The 18,270-nt window shown below is 41.3% G+C and overlaps 1 protein-coding gene across 2 annotated transcripts in view; it reads right to left on the reverse strand.

Annotated features, from left to right (window-relative positions):
• Positions 1–18,270, reverse strand: part of ASCC3 (activating signal cointegrator 1 complex subunit 3) — a 1,208,179-nt gene that overhangs the window by 221,408 nt on the left and 968,501 nt on the right. For both annotated transcript variants that reach the window (XM_073626995.1, XM_073626996.1), the window contains exon 30: positions 2,203–2,345. In XM_073626995.1, the coding sequence (XP_073483096.1) occupies positions 2,203–2,345 (143 nt within the window). The remainder of the gene's footprint in view (positions 1–2,202; positions 2,346–18,270) is intronic.

Consider the following 18,270-nt stretch of genomic DNA (forward strand, 5'->3'; position numbering starts at 1 on the left):
TCATTGAGAAGCCAATTCTTCCAGGGCTGAATTGGTTAAGAAAAGTCGCTTTTTTTGTTCAGTTATTTGCCAAGTCACAGTGTACTTGTGTTTATGAACTCATCAGTTGTGACATGCGCTGTTGGGTTTACAATATGGTTTTTTGATTGTATTTAATTATTGTGTGACACTTCCAATTTTGCATACTTCTATTTTTAACTGAATTGGTCGTTATATAAGGTGAGGGTTTACATACACTTTAAGTGGTACACCTTTAATTTCAAGGAAAAGTAGGATAGATAAAAAACAAACTTATTACTTGGTTTGCAGCTTGAAATGTAAAAGGAACACCCTTAACCCTTCTTCCGACATATGAACATCAGGGACAACATGTTTACTTACTGTCTAATATATTCCAATGACTTTCAGATGCCATTTTAATGATATAACCAATGCTATACACTTAACCTGTCAGGGACAATAAAGTTATAGCTTATCAGAGTATATATATTGAACAGAGTGAAGTGGTCTGCAGGTGTTTAGTTTCCTTTAATATCTATATCATATTAACATTATTTCCTGCTTCAATAGGCACTGTACTACCAAACCACACAGTAAACTGTGATGTACAAAACCCTTTAGACCAAAAGTCTCAAAACAATCACGATAAGAAAAAAAACACCCACACAGCCAAGTTAATCAAACACTCCACGGAATACAAAGTGTATAATTTATTAGCAGAGAAGCATTAATATAACAAAGCATGGCTATTAATGATTGCACAAGCACAGCTCTAAACAGCGCAAAACACCCTTATTGTTCAGTACCAATACTACAACAACAACAGTCCACATTTAGAATTTGCTATAATCCGCAATCAATATTTTTCTCTGCAAATGATCAATCTGCACACCATATATTTACCATATCTGTTGAAAACTTCAATTAGAACATTCATTATTTTTACATAATAATAATGTGATTAGTTTAGCCAATTGCTTTCTGCTAAACAGATACCTCATAGTAATATCTAAAACATGCATTACTTCAGTCACCGAAACAATGAAAAGATAGGTGCACATATAAAATCTACTGAATGGTTTAAGTTCAGATAACGTATGTGATGTTAGACACACTTGCTGGCTAAGTGCTGCAGCAGATCACTCTTGTGTAGCCAGGGAAATATTAGGATTAAGTTATTGAAGGCACATCCTGCCACCCAAGTCTATATGATTCAAATGTTTTCAGTTAAGGGTAACTTTCATTTATATTTTAGTTTTACGTTTATACTTTTCTCAGTCTTAGTGACGGTCCACACAGGGGCGACTTGTCAGACGATTTAGCCGCCTGACAAGACGCGCTCCGTTCTGTACTATGGAACGGTTCTAATAGGAGCGACTCAAGTGGCTCCAACTTAGACAAAGGTTCCTGTACTACTTTGGGACGGCTTAAGGGCGACTTGCATTGACTTCTATACAGAAGTCATTTTGCAAGCCACCGCTGAAGTCATGTGCAGATCGTCTTGCAAAGTTGCGCTGCAAGTTGGGCTGACCCTGTGTGAACCGGATCCCCAAAACCCAGAGAGCATATAGGAGCTAAAGTCTTAACAGTGATTTATGGACTCGCCTTATCTCACCTTCTTATTTACCAAAAATTCAACAGGTCACCTCACTAGCCAACAAGAAGTAGAAGTGCAAGAGGAGGTAGGAAGGAAGCACAATCAGGAAGCTGTGGTCACTATTTGCTCTCTGGGTTTTAGCTGGGAATATCGGGAGCCATCCTGGAAGATACGAACATCTCCAAAGTTTTTCTTAAACTCTCCTTCTTAAAATCTTACCCGTTATCACAAAAAATGTTTATATGTACCCCCTGGGCTCCCACCCTCATATCTCCACACAAGATAGCAGGTTTTTTTCAGTAGAAAGGTTGCTATTTTTGTTTGCACGTAATCAGTAAACAGGCCATTGATGAACCTAGCTTAGCACGGTTTGAACTATTTGGCCTTTCTGTAAAAACAAACAATTGTTTCAACGGCTGTATAAGTATTTCTCTGTATATATTCCTCCTTGTTAAGGAACGCTGTAGAAATAACAGATTTATTAAATACTATGTTACAAAACAAAGCCAATGATGAATTCATAATTTTAAGAAATACAACTATTATCTGTATAGTAATTTACCTTAGGGAAACACACACATACTGTATGTAAAGTAATCAATTACCTCTCTTTCATCCATATTGAGCCATTGTTTGGGATCATTTTCTGTTGCTAAGAAAGCAATTAAATCAATAGCTGTCAGCCGAGTCTGACGTCTGGATGACACAAAGATGAGCACAGGTTTCGCAGGTGAATGGCTTCGTATAGCTGTGAAAAGGTAATAAAACAAATGAAGGCGTTTGTTACCCAAAAAAAAAAAAAAAAAAATATCCTGTTCCTTTAAAGCATGCTATACAGCACAGTGCTTGTGTTGTGTAATTTGGCCCCTTGTAACACCAAAAAATACCTGGCTGATCCTGCCCTCCCCTCTGTAAACTGACCACGGTATATCATGGCTGCTGAGCCCTGACACCGTGGTCAGTTTACATGCCTCTGTCATCCGTAGTGCTCCTGTCTCTCCTCTGTCCTCTCTCCCCCCTCCCTGCCTGTCAGCTCTATGTCCGTGCCCGCCCCCTCACCTCCTGCTGCTGAAATTACAGTTAAAATCTTATATAATCCTGTGTGTTTGCTAATGATATGTGTCTGTACCCTAGCCATGGTCAGAACTATACTAGTGTCCCCAAAAATGCAGTGTTAGCAGGATCAGACCTGATCACTGCCAGCACTTGCATATAACAACCCCCCCCCCCCCCCAAACAAGTGCAGTGTAAATTTTCCACATCCCTGTGCCTCTGATACATTCTCTGCAAAACCTCAGTGTTAGCAAGATCAGGCCTGATCTATGCTAGCACAAGTAGTTAATTTTATCTCTAGTACGCAATACCAAAGAAGTCCCTGATTGCTAGCCAGGAGCTCTATTTTCCATAGTCACCACTAGGTACCTGTAAAACTAGTGTCCAAAATGTCTTGAAAAAAAGGTACACTAGTGAGGAGGTGTACAGGATTCTGAGCATGACAGATAAGAGTAAAGGGGAGGCCTCACTTTCAAAATCAGGCTAAGAGTATGAACCTGTAGCAAGCAACGGCACCCTAACAGCTAGCTTGGACAATGTTGAAGAGGTCTATGCTACAATCAGGCTTACTTGATCCCATGTTGCTGCAGTGCTAGAAACACATACTGTAATAATGCTCAGATGCAGCAAGGCACAAGTACTAGTGCTGCACTAATTTTTGGCAAGCACCAACAGCATAGTACATCCTGGCCTCTTACACACCAGTACTTCAGTATTTCATGGTGAAGTGGTGAGCACCAGCAGTGTAGTACAAGCTGGTGAGGTGGCTAATACTAGTAGTATAATGCAACTGCAGCCACCAAGAATTCGAGCACAGGCCCATAGAGACTATAGTAGCCTTCCAGAGGTGCTTGAAAACCCTAATTGTCTGCCCCCAGATTGAGCAGGACTTGTTATCCCAGCCCCGCCTGGGATTCAGGTGGAAATAGCCAACTTAACAACACCCCTTGACATTTTTTAGCTGTTTTTCACCGAAAACCTCTATATTTTAATTGTGAAGTCATGCTTATGCCCTACAGTACATTGCCGCCAACCCAAATTCATGCCTTACGAGGCCATTTGTGTGGAAACCTATCATGGTTTTCTAATTGAAAACTTTTTTTGGCCTAACCCTTAACATTGGCATTACAAAAAAGAATGAATTGCAGTCATATTAGTCCACATGCCCGATTCATCATATTCCTCCACAAAATTTGGTCCCTCATTACCTGTTACAGAAATTTGCAAATGTGTATACGCCTCAACAAAACATGTGAATTGATGAGTCCTTTGTGCATTTTACTGGCAGGCTTGCAATCAAGCAATATCTCCTCAGTAAGTGTACCAGATATGGGATCCAAATGTATAAGCTCTGTGAGAGGGCCACAGGCTGTACACATTGCTTTAAAATTTTTGAAGGAAAAGACAGTCAAGTGGAGCCCACAGGATACCCAGACTACATGGGAGCAGTGGTAAGATAGTGTGGGACTTGTCAACCTTGTTTCATATGGGGTGCCATTCGTATGTGGACAATTTTGGTTATGTGGTTATTTTAATTGCCTCTATACAATTTGTTTGTTATTTACAAATCTACTGGAAGAACTGGATCCCCCCTAAAATTTCAGGAAGAGATCCTCTCAGACCTTGTCTATCCAAGAAGGCACTGTGGCCCAAAGAAGGCATTTCCCAGATGTCCTCTAATCTACCCAACACAAAGGTCACCCTCAAAAAGATGTTGCATCTTTAAATGCAGAATAAGATGTGACACTGTTTTTTTGTCCCTCCTGTCCTGACCAACTTTGGCTCTGCATCAAGGACTGCTTCTGTCACTATCACACTGTATTGAGTCTAGGGTACAACATAGCACAGTATAGAGGTCAACACAATTCTGCATAAGAAGGGTCTCTAAAGATGGTAGGTAGTCAGGAAACTGTCTATCACATTTTGAGAGACCCTAAAATTTAAGGCTGAAAGGTTATTGTTCTGAGTGTTTTTGTTAACTGTTTTTGCTTGCTTTGCAGGAACGCCAAACAGCTGTAGCACTGATTTGTGTATTCTGATAGTAGCAGGGTGCTGCTCTCAGAATACATAAGTGAGTGCCTGCAGTGCTGCAGGGGGATATTTCTCCATCTGCAGAAAAAAAAAAAAAAAAGAACGTGTGTGCCCAGCATTAGGAGTGCGGGCTGGTCAGGTGGTGGTAGCTCTAATGCTCGGCATATACTTTTTTCACTTTTTTGTGTAAGAGATTTCTTCATCGATCGATGTGAATGAAGGAATCTGTTAGGTTCTTTTTTTTGTTCAGCCCAACATTGGAAGCATGGGGTGGATTTGTGGTGGAAGCGTCTAATGTTGGGCATACACTGCCAAAAAAAACCCCTTTGTTTCAACACCAAGTTGTCAATTTACTGAGGTATTTCTCACACATGGCTTGGGTATACGTGACATTATACCCCAAAACACATCCTGCTACTTCTCATGAGTATACCACATGTTGGAGACTTTTTGGGAGCCTAGCCCCATACGGGGGCCCAAAATCCAATGAGCACCTTTAAGACTTTCAAAGGGCATAATCTGTGCATTCAATTTCCTGACTGCCTATCACAATTTCGGCGGGCCTAAAATAGAAGGATAGCACAAACATACTCAAATGATCCTTTTTTAGAAAGTAGACACTCCAAGATATTTGCTAAGAGGTATGACCATTATTTTGCAAATCTCATTTGTTGCCACATGTTTTAGGAAAATGATGAAGGAAAAATAGGATTTTTATAATACCTGTAAAATCCTTTTCTTGGAGTACATCATGGGACACAGAGCCTTAAGCAATTACTTAATGGGTTATGGGCCATCTTCAGGTGTTGACACTGGTATACCCAATACAGGAAGTTCACTCCCCTATATAACCCCCTCCTCCTTCCAGGAGTACTTCAGTTTTTGTAGCCAAGCAATATACTTAAACCCCATAAAAAGAGGGGCGGGACCTGTGTCCCATGATGTACTCCAAGAAAAGGATTTTACAGGTAAGCTGTTATAAAAATCCTATTTTCTTTATCGTACTTCATGGGACACAGAGCCATAAGCAATTACTTAATGGTACGTCCCATAGCAATGCTACTTGAGGGGAAGGAGACACAACCTGTAGGGCACCCCCAGACCTGAGCACTTATACTGCTGCCTGCAGCACACTGCGCCCAAAGGCAATATCCTCATTCCATCTTACATCCACTTGATAACATTTTATGAATGTATGCACTGAAGACTAAGTTGCGGCCTTGCAGATCTGAGCCATGGAGGCCTGGTGACGCACTGCCCAAGAAGCACTAACCGCTCTGGTAGAGTGCGCCTTAATTTGAAACGGGAATTTTACCCTTTAAATCATAAGCTTAAATTATCACCTGTCAAATCCACTTAGCGATAGTGGTTTTCGTCGCTGCCTGTCCTTTCTTAGTACCCTCCGGCAGAATAAATAAGACATCAGTCTTACAAATCTGAGCAGTTGCATTTAAATAGATTTTCACTGCTCTCACCACATCAAGACAATGTAGTGACTTTTCTTCCCTGAAACATGGTTTTTGAAAAAACGATGGCAGGACAATATCTTGGTTCAGGTGAAAACCTGAAACTACTTTTGGCAAAAAGCCTGGATGAGGGCATAACACCACTCTGTTCTCATGAATAATCAAATATGGCTCTTTACAAGAAAGAGCAGCCAATTCCGAAACCCCTCTTGCTGAGGATATAGCAACCAAAAATACCAGCTTCCTTCTCATAAAGACTAAGGGAATATGCTGTATCAGTTCAAAAGGCTGTTTTTGTAACACTGACAAAACTAAATTCAAGTCCCAAGGGCTCAAGGGTGTTTTAACTGGAGGATTAACCCGCATCACCCCTTGCATAAAACCCTGGACTAAAGAATGTGTAGCAAGCGGTCTTTGAAATAATATCAATAAGGCTGAGAATTGCAGCTTAATAGTACTCAGGGCCAACTTCATCTCTACGCCTAATTGTAGAAAAGCAAGAATTCTGCCTATGATATATCTCTGAGGGTGCCAACCCTTGGATTGACACCAGGAAACATAAGCCTTCCAAACTCTATAATATATAGTTCTGGAAGCTGGCTTCCTTGCATTAATCAAAATTGAGACAACTGACCTGGAAAGCCCACGTTTCTTCAGAATGTGGGTTTCAACAGCCAGGCCGTTAAATTTACGGGCTTTTTTTCCAGCTTGATCCTGCAAAGAAATTGTGGCAGCAACTGAATGGGGGAATGCATAGATCAGTGAGAACTGATCCCACGGGGTCACCAACGCATCTGTTCCACATGCGAATGGATCCCTTGTCCATTACACAAAGTTGACTAACTTCATGTTGAATCTGGACGCTTGAAGATCTACGTCTCCGAAATTCTAGTTTGTATCCTAGAGACACCGTGGAGATTACCCATCTATCCTGAATTTCCCTTTGCCAGACTTCTGAGTATTTCAGAAGTCTTCCCCCCCACTCTAGTGAGGGGGGACGCCTCTTCATGATGAGGCTTCAGTATTGTGCTTTGCAGATTTGCGGCCCCAGGTCTTCTTTTGTGCCTGGGTCTGACCCTGAGGTTTTCCTCTAGAGTCTGACAGCGGAGGCCATCGCCACTGCTTAGAGGCGGATGCCCCTGGCGCAGGAGAAAGAGTCCATTTAAATGAAGGATGTTTATACTTTCTTTGGACTGGCAAAAGAGTACTCTTTCCACTAGAAATCGTCTGGATGTATTTATCCAAATTATCGCTGCCCATAAAAAAGGGAAACTAGTCAGAAGCTTTTTGCAAGGTGCTTCGGCAGACCAATCTTTTAACCAAAGGGTCCTACGTATGTGTACTAGCACAAGCGCAAGGCAAGACGCCTGGTGAATAGAATCCTTCATAGCTTTTGGTAACTCCGCCAACTCATGGCCTGTTGTGCAGAGAGCTCTTTAAGAGCCTCTGTGAACTGGTCCTTTAACCACTTCAGCCTCGGAAGAATTTACCCCCTTCCTGACCAGAGCACTTTTTGCGATTCAGCACTGCGTCGCTTTAACTGACAATTGCGCGGTCGTGCGACGTGGCTCCCAAGCAAAATTGACGTCTTTTTTTTCCCATAAATAGAGCTTTCTTTTGGTGGTATTTGACCACCCCTACGGTTTTTCTTTTTTGCGCTATAAACAAAAAAAGCGACAATTTTGAAAAAAAAACACATTATTTTTTACATTTTGTTATAATAAATATCCCCCAAAAATATATATAAATTTTTTTTTTTTCCTCATTTTAGGCCGATATGTATTTTTTTACATATTTTTGGTAAAAAAAAAAAAATCGCAATAAGCGTTTATTGATTGGTTTGCGCAAAAGTTATAGCGTTTACAAAATAGAGGATAGTTTTATGTCATTTTTATTAATATTTTTTTTTACTAGTAATGGCGGCGATCAGCGATTTTTATCATGACTGCGACATTAGGGTGGACACATTTTTGGGACCATTGTCATTTATACAGCAATCAGTGCTATACAAATGCACTGATTCCTGTGTAAATGACACTGGCAGCTAAGGGGTTAACCACCAGGTAGCAGTGTAGGGGTTAAGTGTGTCCTGGGGAGTGTTTCTAACTGTGGGGGGGAAGGGCTGTGTGTGGCACGTCACTGATCTCTGCTCCCGATCACAAGGAGCAAAGATCAGTGACACTGTCACTAGGCAGAACGGTGAGATGCTTGTTTACATTAGCATCTCCCCCTTCTTCCTCTCAGTGAGACGATCGCGGGTATCCCCGCGGACATCGAGTCCGTGGGACCCACGACCCGACTCATGGAGCTTGCCGTGGGCGTGCGTGCGCCCGCAGGCCGCCTCTTAAAGGGCAACGTACAGGTACGTGATTCTGCCTGTACGTGCCCTTCTGCCGCAGTATATCTGCGTGAGGCTGTCGGCAAGCGGTTAAGGACTGACAGATGCCTATTGCTGCAACTGCAGGCTGAGTAACGGTCCCTGCTAAGGAAAAAGAGGATTTGAACAGGAATTCCAACTTCTTATCTGTTGGATGCTTAAGCATTTGTGCATTGTCTACTGGACAAGTTAGACTTTTATCCACACTGGAAATCGCAGCGTCTACTGCTGGTACCTTCCATTTTTTGGTGAATTTTTCCTACATGGGATAGAGAACTGAGAATCTCTTTGGAGGGAGAAAATGCTTATCCGGATGATCCCATTCAGCATAAATAAGCTTTTCTAGCAATGCATGGACCGGAAACGCATGCAAAGGTTGTAAATGTTTCAAACAACCCAAGGAGGAAACCGGACTTTCAGCTAACTCTGTTAGGGGTAGCATTAAAGTGGAGCGAACCATTTTCGTAAGGATTTGTACCTCAGATTGTGAAGCTGATTCATCAACTGTTGTTTCCTCCACAGAGGAATAATCGGCTTGTTTTTCCTCTCGATCGTCTGAGGGTAACACCTCATCTTGACCCCACTGTTCCCTTGGTAAAGGGTTTGGTGTGGGAGGGAGGGATCTAGCACGCTTCCTATCCCCTTGGATGGAAGATGCAATTAAAGCCGCTAATCTTCCTTCTAAGCCCTGCAGGGTAGAGGAAAATGCAGCTTCAGTCATGTATACATGCACCACCAATCGGTTCCAAAGACTCACCCTGGCTTGCCATATCTGGTATCTACGGTGGGGATGACAGTGTGGAGGCATGGCTGGAGTTCCCAGCGCCTGGGGGTGGAACCTTTGGTGCCTTAGTAGTAACCTTGGAAGCCATAGTGCTAAGCACAAAAGCAGAGACACTCTAAGAACTGTTCTATTTGTTGAGCAATAATAGGAAAAACAATGGCAGCATAGATTAATCTGATGCTAAACAATAATGTCTTTTCCTGTACTGAAAATGCCTGTGTAAACCCCTCACGTGCTCCAGCGTTCCTGTGTCCTGTGGCAGCCTTGCTTCAGCTGCTCTGGTAGACACTTTTGGTTCTCAGAGCATCAGCTTTTAAGCCCCTCAGGTGTAAACCTGATTGTCTGTGCTTAAGCCACGCCCCTTCCCTGACCCTCCCTCCTCCTTCTTCTTTCAATGTAAAACCTCAGCCTTGTGCGCTCGTGGATGGCTTCGGGTCTTAGGCACAGACCAGAAGGACAAGAGGAGGCTGCAGCCGCCATGCGGCGTGTCTCCTTGAGAAGGGCTGCTTTACACCTTGTATGGCAAGTAAATGCTTTTAGCTAAGAAGCCACCCAGCACCCCTCGAGGGGGTGGGGTGGGGGGTCGAGCGGGTGGTTACTCAGCACTTTGTCAGCCTTCAGTGCTCGTCACACTGTTTTATAGCAATACAAAACTGTTACAAATGTAATGTACCATAGTACATGTACCCCCAGCCACTCAGATTCCCCAATTGGGGGGAGAGGAGAACCCCCTCCAGCTGCTAGGACACACGCTGTAAGTTAGCACAGATTAACAGGGTATGTACATTCTTACGCCCTCTAGAGGAGTTTTAAGGCATTACAATATCACATATTGAAAGAAAAGTCATAGGTGGACTTTGCAGTTCCTATGCTTTTCTCTTACCTTTTTCTCGCTGCAGGATACTGCTGAAAACAGACAGATCCAAACTTCACCCATCACGGCGGGCAGCGTAGTTAAACCTTCAAAGACAGGGTCCCTTTTAAAAGGGGTTTCACTCCTTTGGACCTGTATAACACCCTTCAGGACAACTTTAGGTAATGTAGCAAGACCTAAAAGAGTCCTGGTTCCTAGGGTCCAGCCCTCAAAGAGAAGCGTTACAGGCAAAACCTTGTTCTTCTATGCGAGACACGGGTACCATCCTGTGGCCGCAGTGGCGTGGATGGATCCGGTTGTGGAGGTTTTTTTAAATCCAGCATGGATCCCTCCTGGAGCTCCTCGGAGCACATCTTCACTCGTGACCAACGCCTTAGACACTGGCGAAAAAACTGAGGTAATCCTGGAAGGAGAAGGGGTTTTATAGGGGAGTCAACTTCCTGTATTGGGTATACCAGTGTCAACACCTTAAGGTGGCCCATAACCCATTAAGTAATTGTTTGAGGCCCTGTGTGCCATGATGTACGATAAAGAAACTAAATATATTTTTTCTTGTATATATATATATATATATATATATATATATACACACACACACATTGGGGTTTATTTACTAAATCTGGAGAGTGGAAAATCAGGCTCACTTCTGCATATAAATCAATCAGCTTCCAGGTTTTATTGCCAAAGCTTAACTGAACAAGCTGAGGTTAGAAGCTGAGTGGCTACCATGCACAGTTGCACCAGATTGTGTGAGTGCACCAATTTTAGTAAATCTACCCCACCGTTTCAAGATGCTATAACTTTTATACAAACCAATTAAGATACACTTATTGGGATTTTTTTTTTTTTTTTTTTACCAAAGACATGTAGCAATATACATTTTGACCTAAATTTATGAAGAAATTTGATTTTATTGGATATGTTTTATAACAAAGTAAAACATTTAGTTTTTCAAAACTTTCAGTCTCTTTTCATGTATATAATACAAAAAATAAAAAAACACAGTGGTGATCAAATAACACTAAAAAAAGCTCTATTTGTGTAAAAACAATTAAAAAAAATTAATATGCGTACAGTGTTGCATTACCGGGCAATTGGCAGTTAAAGCATTGCTGAATAGCAAAAAATGGTCTGGTCATAAAGGAGATAAAAGTTAAATTGGCTTATCAAAAAGGTTCATAAAAACTATAAGCAAAATAACAGATCTAATGTGGGCATTAACGCTAGACCTTACTAAACACACATAATGTGCACAGAAGTTTTTGATAGCGATGAAGATGATCCTGATATTGCTAAGTCACTGATAAGGATAAGGCTAATTCTTACACACAAGGTTTGGTTTTAAAATGTCTGCCCTAGGCAAACTATCATAACTTTCCTGTGTGAGTCTATTGACAAGAGTAGCATTAATGTCTGAGATAAGGGCAACAATAATGCCTATAAGATACTACATATAGCATTATCTCCACACAGTCATTGTTAGGCTTCTTGTTCACTAGCAGCTCCTAAACTTTTTTTTAGGAGCTTTTGCCGTTTTTTTGCCAAAGTGCTTAATCTCAACTCCATGAATACCTATGTGTCAATGTACACATAGGCTTTTATCAGCATTTAGGGGAGCTTTAACCTCCCTCTCCTAATCGTGCAATTTTGCTACATTTTGCATTTACCTGTGGCCACGGCAGTGGTAAATGTAATGTACATGAAGCCTAAAACATGCTGCTGTTCACCCTGCTTCCTTAAAAAATGAACTCTCAATTAGCAAAACAATACCCACTGAAGTAATATTCAAACAAGAATTGTCCCGTTTTTCCCCTGCTCGCAGACCAGTGCTGTAGCAGAAAAAAAAGTCCAGGCAGATATAAGCACAGCACCAGTAGATCTAATAACTTAAATAAAGACAGTGAAGGCTTAAAGCAGTTGCAAAGGTAAATTTGTTTTAATAAAATAACAGACACGGTATACTTACCTACTCTGTGCAATGGTATTGCATAGAGCGGCTCTAAACCTCCTCTTCTGGGGTCTCCTGTTGATGCTGTCTGCTTCACCTCTTCTGCGCCTGCTCTATAGCAAACCCCTTCTATGAAAACAGGCATGCGGGCTCCCTCTTGCGCCAGGCTGTTTGTGTTTATAGACACACGCAGAGCAGCTCGGCTGTGCCCCCCGCTCCCTCCTCACAGGATGTGATTGATAGCAGCAGGAGCGAATGGCTCCTGATGCTGCCTCTGTATCCTGTGAGGAAATGAACAGAGTCCGGTGCTGCTGCAGACAGGCACAATGCTGGATCGAGACAGAACTCAAGCAAATTTATATGAAGGTGAGGGGGTGATACAAATACTGGGGCATTTTTTACCTTAATGCAGGGAATGCATTAAGGAAAAAACATTTTTGGCTTTTTGGCACTTTAAAATAAAACCAGTAAAAATTCATTTTTTTTTCTTTATTTAATAAAATATATGAATGTGTAAGGGTTTCACTGTTGTTTGTGTCCCACTGAGGGGATTTTCTTCACTCCCTGTTGTAACATTAGGACAAGAAATTAATAGGTCTTTAATGAGGGCATAGACCGTAATATAGAAGGATTATTATTAGCAGAGCAGGCAGAGGTTAGAAAACGCATCTAAAAGTGTGTTAACGCTGGGTACGTTTAGTGTTTGAGCATTAAGGAATTTTAATGGCCAGAATAAATTATTTTTATGACCAATGAAATTGAACACTCAAGAGCTTGCCTAAGCATATTCACAAATATGCAGCTTTAGGCGCGTTTTTGACCTTACTTTTCTCCAGAAGAGCTGGACAAACACCCAGTGTGCATGAGGCCTTAAAATGGCAATATAAAATTCTTGAATTTGCTCAAAACTCTAAACACATACAGTGCACATCTTTTTGAAGTCAGATTTCAACATTTCTAAAATTCTCTCTCTCCTTGTGGGGCACAACTGCCCTTTCAACACCTTAACTACATTTTTTTTCCTATAAAAATTGAACACAAATTTTATTAAGTCTTTCTTTTTAAAACCAACCAAGAAAGATAATTAGGAATGAAAACACAAATATTAAGCCAAAAATGTCCACTTTTCAATACAAATTTTGTTTCCTCAATTGTGAAAAAAAAGTGATAGCATTGTGTTTGCTTTTGGCATAAATAGCAGTTTTAACAAAAGTGCTAGGATGCTAACGCAGATCTAAAAACTTACTGACAATTTTACAGCTAACGCAGATTTTGGTCCCTGGACATTATAGTGAACATGGGGACAAATTGCTACTCTACTTACACAGTGCCCAAGGGAAAGTCAATAATGCAACAAACTACCCCATGTGATAAGGTCGCTCTGGGATAACTAATCAGAAGTTGTCTAATACAAAGATTACAACTGCTGAATTATAGGAGATTGCTCGTGTATTCTACAAATGAGCCTGTGGAAATACATCATCATTATATACACATGCAGCCTTGTAGAATCTGGAAACTGAAGATCTAATGTGTTTTTGCTCCCCCTAGAACAGGTGCGATTAAACAGCAAGAGTCTGATTTATTGTTCATTAGTGGTTTTTACATAGCATTTCTGCAGCCTATAAATAATTGGAATAGTCAAGACCAGTTTAAAATTCCCATCAATGAAACCATGCTGTCAGAAGGCTAATTAGAAAAGCTAAACATTAATTTCACAAGACACTACAGGCCATGATGTAAATTTTATTTCCAAGAATGAGATATCATAAATACCACCCAAATACCTAAACAAGAGACCATTTATCTATGGCGGAAACATTTACCATACCACATTCTAGGCACATTTTTAATAATGTGCATTGGATACAAAATGTTATTGTGCAGATGGGCTGACTGTGGCCATAATGCATAAAGACGTAACAATTATAAATAAATCTTATAAAATCATGTATATAACCAGCTAATATGAACATGTTTTCCTATTTACCTAATAAATATTACTAAAAAGCTCAATAATTCCATACATTTAAAATAACTTTGAAAAAAAATCGACCTGAGTTTACATCTTATCTATAGAATAATTGTTTAGAACAAAGTATAAAGGTTAATGCATTATAGTCGGTTGTGACCGTCAAAACAGTGTTTTCTCAGTATGAATGAACCTTTGCTGTCACAGATCATCTTGTCTAATCCTATTAATCTTATATGAGAGTTGGTAAATTTGACCATCTGATTTGTTAACTAAATCAGAAAAAGAAAGAAAGGAAGGAAAACAGCAAAAGAGAAAAGGTAGAATTTCTGACCATTTTATATTCTAGGTTATCACCACATTAGACCATCCACGCAGTACAGCCATTCCATTCCAACGCTACTCTATTGTTGCCTTATAACTAGGCCCACTACTAGACTGGTACCCTAGTCTAAACATTGATGATGTCGGAAAAAACTTTGGAGTATTTGAAAACATTCCATGGACGCCATGTTTCAAGGAAACTGTGGACCTGTTCAATCGCTTGAGCCAGAGTATCTTCCATTTCATAGAGCTCTGCGACCCTATGAAGCCAATCCGCTATTGCTGGAACCCGCTGCGATTTCCGGTGAATTGGAACGAGAGATTTGGCAGCATTCAACAAATGTTTTGTGAGAGAACGCTTGTATTTTTTTAAAGGCCAGCTTGTAATGTGCAATAGGCAACACGCTGCATCCAATATTAGAGTCGTTTCTGTAATTGATTTAATAAGTTCTCGAACCCTATCCCAGTAGCGTGCAATTAAAGGGCATTGCCACCAAATATGTATCAAGGAACCACTTTCTCCCAAGCATCTCCAACAGCGGTCTGATGCCTGGGGAAACCATTTATTTAATTTCACTGGTGTTAGGTACCATTGGGTCAGCAGTTTGTATGCTGTCTCTTGTACTTTGGTGCTGATAGAGCACTTGTGTGATAAAATGCAAGCGTTCTTCCATTGTTTAGGAGTTATGTTTACCTGCAGCAAATCAGACCACTGCCTTCTGAGTCTGTCCTCCATGGGAGCCTTTGCATTCTGTAGCCAAGCATAATAGTTGAGTTGTTCTACTGACCGGATCGCCCGTGTGGCACACCGACTCAAAGTCTGTCAAAGGTCTAGAGAAGTCACCTGTCTTATGGTTGCTACTGATGTAACTTCTGACTTGCAAGTAAGTCCAGAAGGGTAAGTTAGTCACGTTGTCATTTCGTTTTAGGGCCTGAAAATCTTTTATTTTGTCCTGTTGATAGCACAGGATTGTTAATCTCCCTGGTACCCCGCAGGGCTCACTGGTTCCTTCCACTGCCCTTCACATCACTACAGGATCGGCAGCTCTGAGACACAAGGAAATGAATGAACTAAAAGTGCTGTTTTCCTAGCAAACTTCAGCAAAAGATTTAGTTTTTTTGCTTACAACTGATTTTTATTGTTGTCAAACACAAAAGGTATAGCAACATACACAATATCACATTGCAAGACCTTCATGATGCTGTTTGTTTACTAAAGTTCTCTAACAGCTTCACAGACAGCTGTATTTATACTGAGATTAAATTACACACATGTGGACTCAATTTACTAATTAGGTGATTTCTGAAGGCAATTGGTTCCACTAGATTTTAGTTAGGGGTATCGGACTAAAGAGGGACTGAATACAAATACACTTATTAGATATTTATTTGTAAAAAAATAAAATAAAAAACATTTATCATTTTCCTTACACTTCACAATTATGTGCCACTTTGTTATGGTCTATCACATAAAATCCCAATAAAATACATTTACGTTTTTGGTTGTATGAATACTTTTTCAAGGCACTGTACAAGTCAGGCAGTCCCTGAGTTACAAACATCTGACTTACATACGACTCATACTTACAGAGGAAGACAACAGGAAGCAAGAGGAAATCTACCCTCCTGTATACTCTTGTAAGGCCCCTTTCACACGGGCTGTCCGATCAGGTCCGCCTGTCAGTGTTTTAGGCAGACTTGATCGAACCCCTCCTATTTTCCATCCATCCGGCGGGTCGGATGGCAACGGATGGAAATGGACTGCCCCATAGAGGAGAGCGGGACTGTGTCCGTGTCTGTTCTGCATAGTGGAGCAGACATGGACCTGTCCTCCGCCTGCTCAGCGGGGACCAGGGGAGAGATTCCCCGCTGAGCAAGTGGATTCCGCTAGACAACTGTGTGAAAGGGGCCGAAGAGTTATCATGGGGAAAAGATGTCTCCACTGAAGCTTAATCACCAATCCTTGTTTCCACAACAACCCAAAATGTTCAAAATCTAATTGACATAGGGACAGAAAGTGAGGTGAAATATTCTCAACAGGGGCACCGACAACAAAACAAACCTTACACTGGGAGGGGTGTTAACCCTTCACAGTGTTAATCAAAAAAAAGGTAAAAATTATTTTTTCGGGTGGAGTTACACTTAAAGAATTTACCTGTTCCGACTTGCATACAAATTTAACTTGGGAACAAACCTTGTTTGTAACCCGGGAACTATGTGTTCAAAGAAAGGAAGGAAATAATAAGGAAGGAAGGAATAAAGAAAGTAGTACAGTATCTCACAAAAATTAGTACACCCCTCACATTTTTGTAATCATTTTAATATATCTTTTCAAGTGACAACACTGAAGAAATGACACTTTGCGACAATGTAAAGTAGTGAGTGTACAGCTTGTATAACAGTGTAAAATTTGCTGTCCCCTCAAAATAACTCAACACACAGCCATTAATGTCCAAACCACTGGCAACAAAAGTGAGTACACCCCTAAGTGAAAATGTCCAAATTGGGCCCAATTAGCCATTTTCCCTCCCCAGTGTCATGTAACTCATTAGTGATACAAGGTCTCAAGTGTGAATGGGGAGCAGGTGTGTTAAATTTGGTGTTATCGCTCTCACTCTCTCATAATGGTCACTGGAAGTTCAACGTGGAACCTCATGCTAAAGAACTCTCTGAGGATCTGAAAAAAATAATTGTTGCTCTACATAAAGATGGCCTAGACTATAAGAAGATCGCCAAGACCCTGAAACTGAGCTGCAGCACGGTGACCTATACCAAACAGCGGTTTAACATGACAGGTTCCTCTCAGAACAAGCCTCGCCATGGTGGACCAAAGAAGTTGAGTGCACGTGCTCAGCGTCATATCCAGAGGTTGTCTTTGGGAAATAGACGTATGAGTGCTGCCAGCATTGCTGCAGAAGTTGAAGGGGTGGGGGGTCAGCCTGTCAGTGCTCAGACCATACGCCACACACTGCATCAAATTGGTCTGCATGGCCGTCGCCCCAGAAGGAAGCCTCTTCTAAAGATGATGCATGAGAAAGCCCGCAAACAGTTTGCTGAAGACAAGCAGACTAAGGACATGGATTACTGGAACCATGTCCTGTGGTCTGATGAAACCAAGATAAACTTATTTGGTTCAGATGGTGTAAAGCATGTGTGGTGGCAACCAGATGAGGAGTAGAAAGACAAGTGTGTCTTGTCTACAGTCAAGCATGGTGGTGGGAGTCTCATGGTCTGGGGTTGCATAAGTACTGCCAGCACTGGGGAGCTACAGTTCATTGTGGGAACCATGAATGCCAACATGTACTGTGACATACTGAAGCAGAGCATGTTCCCCCCCCCATTCGGAGACTGGGCCGCAGAGCAATATTCCAACATGATAACAACCCCAAATACACTTCCAAGACGACCACTGCCTTGCTAAAAAAGCTGAGGGTAAAGGTGATGGACTGGCCAAGCATGTCTCTAAAATCCACCAGCTCCGTGATGTTGTCATGGAGGAGTGGAAGAGGACTCCAGTGGCAACCTGTGAAGCTCTGGTGAACTCCATGACCAAGAGCGTTAAGGCAGTGCTGGAAAATAATGGTGGCCACACAAAATATTGACACTTTGAGCCCAATTTGGACATTTTCACTTAGAGGTGTACTCACTTTTGTTGCCAGTGGTTTAGACATTGATGGCTGTGTGTTGAGTTATTTTGAGGGGACAGCAAATTTACACTGTTATACAATCTGTACACTCACTACTTTACATTGAAGCAAAGTGTAATTTCTTCAGTGAAAAGATATAATAAAATATTTACAAAAATGTGAGGCGTGTACTCACTTTTGTGAGATACTGTAGATAT

The sequence above is a fragment of the Aquarana catesbeiana genome, linkage group LG04 (assembly GCF_042186555.1).
Source record: "Aquarana catesbeiana isolate 2022-GZ linkage group LG04, ASM4218655v1, whole genome shotgun sequence".
Lineage (NCBI taxonomy): Eukaryota > Metazoa > Chordata > Amphibia > Anura > Ranidae > Aquarana > Aquarana catesbeiana.